This window comes from Pediculus humanus, genomic scaffold (assembly GCF_000006295.1).
Source record: "Pediculus humanus corporis 1103172108179 genomic scaffold, whole genome shotgun sequence".
In the NCBI taxonomy this organism is placed as follows: domain Eukaryota; kingdom Metazoa; phylum Arthropoda; class Insecta; order Psocodea; family Pediculidae; genus Pediculus; species Pediculus humanus.
This window is the reverse complement of record NW_002987749.1, coordinates 27,601-35,156: the sequence shown is the minus strand read 5'-3', so window position 1 is coordinate 35,156 and position 7,556 is coordinate 27,601. Positions and strand designations below refer to the sequence as shown.

At 25.3% G+C, this 7,556-nt stretch overlaps 2 protein-coding genes across 2 annotated transcripts in view; one reads left to right on the top strand and one right to left on the bottom strand.

Moving 5' to 3' along the window:
- Positions 1-1,502: 1,502 nt before the first annotated feature.
- On the bottom strand, positions 1,503-2,442 carry Phum_PHUM411450 (collagen alpha chain, type IV, putative; the record flags this gene model as incomplete). Its single annotated transcript, XM_002428894.1, has 3 exons — positions 1,503-1,669; positions 2,170-2,392; positions 2,434-2,442. 3 exons carry the CDS (start codon positions 2,440-2,442, stop codon positions 1,503-1,505), a joined length of 399 nt encoding a protein of 132 aa, XP_002428939.1.
- A 4,833-nt stretch (positions 2,443-7,275) lies between these two features.
- Phum_PHUM411340 (sodium/potassium-transporting ATPase subunit beta-2, putative) overlaps positions 7,276-7,556 on the top strand; it is a gene marked incomplete at both ends in the record, with an annotated part of 16,597 nt that continues 16,316 nt past the window's right edge. Inside the window, one exon of the mRNA XM_002428893.1 lies at positions 7,276-7,399. Within this exon, the coding sequence (XP_002428938.1) occupies positions 7,276-7,399 (124 nt within the window). The remainder of the gene's footprint in view (positions 7,400-7,556) is intronic.

Genomic DNA, 7,556 nt, shown 5'->3' with positions numbered 1-7,556 from the left:
TTATATAAATCTGTTGCTACAGCCACTGCTGTTGCTGTGCGCGCTTTGCTTATAAAAAAAAGAAAACAGAAGAGGAAAAAGAGGAAAAAAAGAAAGTAATTGAATGAAAAATATTTTTATGAGAAATTTTTCGGTCATTAAATAAAGATTATGCTCTGCATTTTTAAACTGACAACTCGTTAAAAAAAATAATAATAATAAAATCTATTCATTATTTCTCGTTTATCTAAAATCTTTTAATAATAATAATAATAATAATAATAATAATAATAATAATAATTTTTCTCTTTATAGTTTAAAATTATTTTATTTCGAGTAAAAGAAAATGACGTAAAGGGGGGGCGTGAGGTGGAGGGAGGTGGGGGGGGAAGGTGGAGAGAAAAGAAAAGTTTTTTTTTTGATGTTTCGAATTAATTTAAGCGCAATCATCTACCAACAAATTTTAAAATTTCAAAAAAAAAACTTTTTTACGACGTTTTAAAATAATAATAATAATAATAATAATGATAATAATAATAATGATAATAATAATAATGATAATAATAATAATAATAATAATAATAATAATAATAATAATAATAATAATAATAATAGAGTTAATAAGTTTTATTTATTACAATCAACATTTGAATTGTATTTTTATGATACTTTTTCTCTCTCTCTCTCTCTCTCTCTTCGTTTGAATAGAATCTTACTAATTTTTTTAAACAGTAAAAATTCGCGGGAAAATTAAATTTTTTCCCAAAACAGATTTTATTCCATTTGGATTTTTCTAGAAATTTAAAAAATAAAAATAAAGCAGAAGAAGATAACTACAACCAATTAAATGAAGGAAATAAAAATGTCAAATTTTGTCGTTTCCCAAAAAAAAACTTCCCAACCGAAACTTTAGTTTTTAATCAAAAGTTTTTTAACTTTAGTTTTTTTTTTTTATATATAAACGATTTCGTTTTTTTATTTATTTTATTTAAATTATTAATTACGCGGCTTAATAATTTTTCCAGCCATACAAACTAAAATAAAAATTTTTTACAAAAACGAGGACGACGGATTAAAACAATAACAAAATCATCGGGGGGGGGGGGTGAATAACTCGAAGGTATGCGAAAGTGAAATTAAAAAACAAAACGTTTAAATAGAAATTATCATCATCATCATCATCATTTCTGCATTTTCCGAATTAAAAACAACGATTAAAGCAACAACAACAACAACAAACAACAAACAACAATTTTTTTCATTTTTCTCCACAAAGTGATGTTGGTAAAATAAAATAAACATTATTTTTTCCCGTACTAAAAATTTCATTTAAAAACTCCCCTCCCCCCAAAAAAAAATAGAATTTTTATCGTTTTCCCGAGGGGAGAGTGAGAGGGGAGGGGTAAATTTTCAACCGGAAATTGATTTAAAATGACAAAAACTCAACGTTTTCCGTTCGAAAAAATGTCATTTATGAGTATTTTATACGAATTTTAAAAAATTTTTTTTTTGTCGCGTTTTCGTTAAAAATTATGATTTGACTCACCGTCGGTTCCGTTAAATCCAGGTGCTCCGTGCATACCTGGTAAACCATCCATTCCAGGTAAACCGTCTAAACCTGATCTTCCCGGTATACCATCTAAACCGGGTTCTCCAGGCACTCCATCTCTTCCATCCAAACCGGGAGCTCCTAAAAAAAAAAAAAAACCAACCTGATTATTTTTTGAAAAGAAAAGTTAAAAAAAAAAAATGGCGCAAAATCTCGACATTTAAACTTTCTAAAATTATTTTAAAAACTTTTTAAACACAAAATATGCCGAGTCAGATATTTTTTTTTTCAAAATCGACGACATTTTTCCGCCATTTTTTTTTCTTTCCTTTTTAAATCTGTCAAAATCGTTAAATAAAATTTTTGAGAACCGATGGCGGCTAACTTAATTTAAATAATTTTCTCGTAAAAAATTATTAATAATATTTCCATTGAAAATTTTTAGCCGTTAAAAAAAAAACCTTTTCTAAAGTTTTTCAAAGGTAAAAAAAAGGTTCCTTTGAAAAAAAAATTAAATATTCATTCGATTAAGAAAATACGTTAAAAACCCTAACGGGTATTTTAACCCGGTTCGAAATTTTCCGCGAATAGAATTTTTAAAAATGTGCATAAATTTTTTTTTTTTTTTTTTTCACGCGTACCTGGCCAACCGGTCGTTCCTTTAGGACCTCTGGGACCTGCTTCTCCCTGTAGTCCGTGAGGTCCACGCATTCCTGGTTCCCCTGGAAAACCTCTTTCTCCTCTTTCACCTTTTTGTCCCTCCATACCCGGAGGTCCTTTTTCTCCAGGCGGTCCTGTTTTACCAGACGGTCCCGGAGGACAATATTCTTTTGTTGCGGCGCAAAATCCTTGTATCGCAGCCAGCTAAAAAGAGAGAGAGAGAGAGAGGATAAAATTAACAACACTCCCTTCATCACTTTGAATGTTTATCTTTTGTTTTTTTATTTTAATTTTTATTCAATTTTAAAACTTTAAATAAATTTTAAATAGAATCCATTAAATAAAATAATTAAAACCTTTTTCAAACGTTTGTCTTATCTCCATAAAAAACTTGTTATTCTTAAATTTATCGCCGGAATTTTAAACACAAAAGAAATTTTTTTATCAAATATTTGATATCATTACACGAAATAAATAAATAAATGATAAAAAAACTTTTTACAACGATTCGTTTTCTTTTACCCCCCCCCCCCAGAAGTTACGACACTGAGGAAAAATTATAATTAATCAATTTACAGTTACGAAAATAAAAGTTTTCTTTTCCCCCCAATTTGTTTTATCAAAAAAAAAATAATTATTTAAAATTTTCCAGTCGTTCTTTTACGTTTTTATAGTCACCGCGACATTAACCAACCATTTTTAACAGTAAAATAATAATAATAATAGAAAGAAGAAGTAGAGCGAAACCTTTGGAAAATTTTTTTTTTTTTAATTATTAAATCTTGACAATGAATTTTGTATTCGCAAAACAACATGTTAAAATTACGCATAATTACGATTTGACGGGGGGAGGGGAAGGGGGAGGGAGAGGGAAAGAAAGAAAATTATCCGAAATGTAATATGTTTAAAAACGTTTTTGTTTTAAAAAGGAAACAAACATTTTGTTAAATCTTTTGTTAAGTAATAAAACAAAGGAAAAATTCAAAAAAAAAAAAAAAAAAAAAGACGTACGATAAATTTAACTACAAAATAAAACGCAAATTTAATTGCTCAAGTGTTATTAAATCTTTGTATGTTCGTCAAAAAAAAAAAAATGTCATTAATTGACTTTTCCTTGTTTTATCCTCAGTAATAATAATAATAATAATAATAATAATAATAAACAAAAGATTTATAATTTATTATATTGTTCTTTTAACTGGAATTTTAACTTTTTTTCAGACTTAAAAATTACATTTTGATTTCGAATAATATAACCTGTTGCTCTTTTTCGAATGAAGTAAACATTTATAAATTTTTTTTTTTTTGAACGAAAATAATTTTTAATTTCATGTTTTTAATAGGAGAAAAAACGATAATAATAATAATAATAATAATAATAATAATAATAATAATAATAATAATAATAATAATAATAATAAAAAACAACAAAAACAAACGACGTTTGTTCACCTCGGAAAAAAAAACTATTTATTTTAATTTTTTTTAATTAATAATAATTTTTAATAAAATATTAATAAAATTACCTCATTAGGTATTAATTACGTGAAATTTTTTCTAAAAAAAAAAAATAATAATAATAATAATAATAAAACGAAGAAATTCTAAACCGAATAATCACTGAAAAGGGGGAGAGAGAAAGAGAGAGAAAAAAAATTTTTTAATTTTTTTTCTGACGTTAAAATTTCAACGATAAAATGATGAAAAGTTACGAAAGGTTTTCATTAACTCAAAGGAAAAGAAAATTCTATTGAATGTGAACGATTTTATAAAGGCTCGAACCGTGACTGCGTGAAATAAATTGATTTTCTTTCAACAACAACAGCAACAACAGCAGCAAAAAAAAGTTTTTTCCCCCCATTTTCTTTTTTTTTCACCCCCCTCCCCTTTTTTAAAATTCACAGGTTATAATGTTATTTATCAACTAATACAAAAGAATAATATCTGTGATAAAAAGTTAATAACTTTTTTTTTATAATGAAAAAAAGAAAAAAAGAAAAATGTCAACTGCCAATTTTTTTTTCCCCTTAAAAAAAAAAAAGAAAAATGATTTAGGCCTAACGCCTTCTTTTTTTTTTTTATCTTTTTTCAATTAATTTTTCTTAACGAGAAAAAAATTTTTTTAAAATATTGTTTCCGGTATCTTTCATTAATTATTAAAAAATTATTATTATTATTATTAATCACAGTACGGCCATAATTATTTTTTACCTAATTAAAAAATTAAAAAAAAAAAGACGACGAGGAAACGCCAAATTATTATAAATTATCTTGCGTGCATTTGCTTTTTGAGAGAGACAAGCGACTGAACGATCGACCAATCAAAAACGTTTATTTTAAATGATTCGTTTTTATATTGTTAGATGGCGCTACCGTTTAATTCGTTTAAATTATCATTTAAGTTAATAATGATTTTGTTAGTTAATGTGATTAATTCTCATTCAAAAAAAAAAAAAAAAATTTTTAATTAATAAGGATATTTATTTGTTGGGTACATTAATTATTATTATTATTATTGCTACTTTTTTACAAATAATGATAATAATAGTAGTAGTAGAAATAATTACGAGCAAACAGTAAGAGACAAATGGAAAATAAAAAGAAAAATTTTTGAACGTGTTACCAAAATGAGAAAAAAACATTTGTTTTGACGAATTTTTATTTATTATTATTATCATCATTATTATTATTTCGTTTCAGGTTTTTTTTTTTTTTATATGTAACAAATATTTTTTACGCCTCCCTGTAGTTTTTTTTTTTTTTTTTTTGGCAGTATCATTTTTTTCCAGACTTAATCTTCATCTTTTTTTTCTTTTTTTTTTTGTCAAATTCAGCAAATCGTTTATCTTTTTCATATTCGGCTTTAATTTCTCATTGTTTTGTTTTTCATTCATTCATTCTCTTCGAGGGGCATCTCTGCGGTTTATTTTTTTTCGGTTATAAAAAAAAATTTTTCGACGTTTTTTTTTTTTTTTTTTAATTCTATTGAAAAAATTTTCCCATCTTTTAAGTGAATAATCATTAGTCAACCTGACATCCTCGTATAATCCCGTTCCCCCTCCTCCCCCAACCTCTCTCCATTATTTTAATATTTAAAAAAACATACGGCGTTAATCTCTTTTTTTATTCAATTTTTTTTTGTTTGTTTTCCATTTCATGATGATTATTCTCTCTGTGTTATTATTATAAATAAATGAAAATTTAAAAAAAATCATCCGCCATATTGGAATTTAACCGCGTAAATTTTTCCGTCGTAAAATCAATTTATTATTATTATTATTAATGTATTTCACACCCGATTTTTTTTATTTTTATCGGATTTTCACTTTCTAAACAAATACGTATATTATTATCAAATCGTATTATTGATTAAAATGAAAAAAAAAATTTTTTTTCGGGGTGTAAAATTTAAAAATTAAAATCGTAAATTTGCCAAAGTGTAAAAAAAAAAAAAAAATTTTTTTTTAAATATAATGAATTGATGCTTTTCCGGTTAGGTAATAAATCTTTTTATAGTGTTTCCTTTTTTATTTAAAAAAAAAAAAAAAAAACAAAAAACTTTTCGCAAGTAAAAATGAATTTCGAAAAAAAAAATGGTGCCATTTAAATTTAAAACGTGTTTTGTTTTTATGCAAATTTTTTTTTTTTTTTTAAGGTTTAAAACCCCCCGCCCGTTTTAAACCCACCCCCCTTCCCGGGAACACCTCAAACCGAATCACAATCTGATATTTGACCTTAAAAAAAAAATATTACTCGCTATCCTTTCCTGTTGGATTTTTCCCCCTCCCAAATACATACATTAAAATTTTTCTTTTTTAAATTTTCCTAGATATAATTATAATTTTCCAGAATTGGGAAAACAAAGAAGAAAAAAAATAATAATGATAATATTATACAAAATCTCATTTTATTAATTCTGTTGATAAATAAATAAATAAATAAATTTTTTTTTTTTTTAATACCCATAATAATAACGAAAAAATAACGGGAATTGAATCGTTGAATGAATGGCGACAAACCCAAGGATTATTATCTAAATATATATTTATATATATGTGTAACACAATAAAAAAAAAATTTTTTTGTCATACAATTGAGTCAGAAGGTCAATCATTTGGATAAAAGCTTAGAATGATGATTAATTTTGTGGGTTTGGCACAACAAAAAAAAAATTTTTTTTTTAAATTTACCGCGAATTACAAATACACGTTTTTATTTTCCGTTTTCACCCCCACCCCCACACCCACACCCTCCTCCCCCCGCCGTTCGATATGATAATTTAACTTTTTAAATACCTTACATTAAAAAATTTTAATTAAAAAAAAAAATAAAAATGGAGGCGTCGTCACTTTAGCAACAGAAAAAACAGGAAAAAAAAAATAAAACTTAAAATTCATAATTTAATCTGTTTAATATTAAAAACGATAAAGTTTTTCCCTTATTTTTTCCTTTTTTCTTTTTCCAACGTGATAAAATATTAATGAATCGTAGCAAAAATAAAATAATAATAATAAAAATCTTTTTTTTTTTTTTTTTAAATTTTTTTTTATTTTAATTTTATAATTATTATTATTATATTTTAACGGTCGAACTATGTGGGAGGAGAAAAAAAAAATTTTTTTGTTTGTTGTTGTTGTTGTTGCTGCTGTTAAAAAACGTCACGGGAACACGTAACGGTTGACAATTTTGTGTTTAAACAACAACCAAGTAAATAATTGAAAGATTTAAAACCCGAGAGAGAGAGAGAGAGAGAGAGTTAATCCACCATTTTATTATTATTATTATCATAATAGAATATAATGAGACTCGTGATTATTATGAAAGCTCATTCTATGTGCTTTCAAAGCTTATTTTTCTATCGGGTCAGTTAGGTCACATGAAAATCTAACACATTATTTCGTATACGATCGAATGTTTTATTATCATTATTATTATTACAATAAATTCGTTTTACATTTAATGTTTTTTTATAATTAAAATATCGAGTTTTTCTTTTTTTTGTAAATGCGCGTCGTTAAGTAATTATTATTATTATTATTATTATTATTTTGTGATTGAAATAACAGTCGAGTAATTATTAATAATAAATGGCTGAAAAAACGCAGTGTAAGGATGCAGTGCCGTACCTACGACCGCCGAAAAAAAGTTTCAAACACTTTTTTTATCATCATGAAACGAAAGCTATTTTTGGAAGAACGGGTTCCAGTTGGGGTAATTTTTTAATTATTACTATTATCATTATTATTATTTCTTTACGAGTAATATAGAAATATTTTCCCTTCAGCAACCCTAATTAAAAAAAAAAAATTATTCGTAAAGTATAAACGACAGCAAAACGATGACGTAATTGTATATACATCGTAATTAT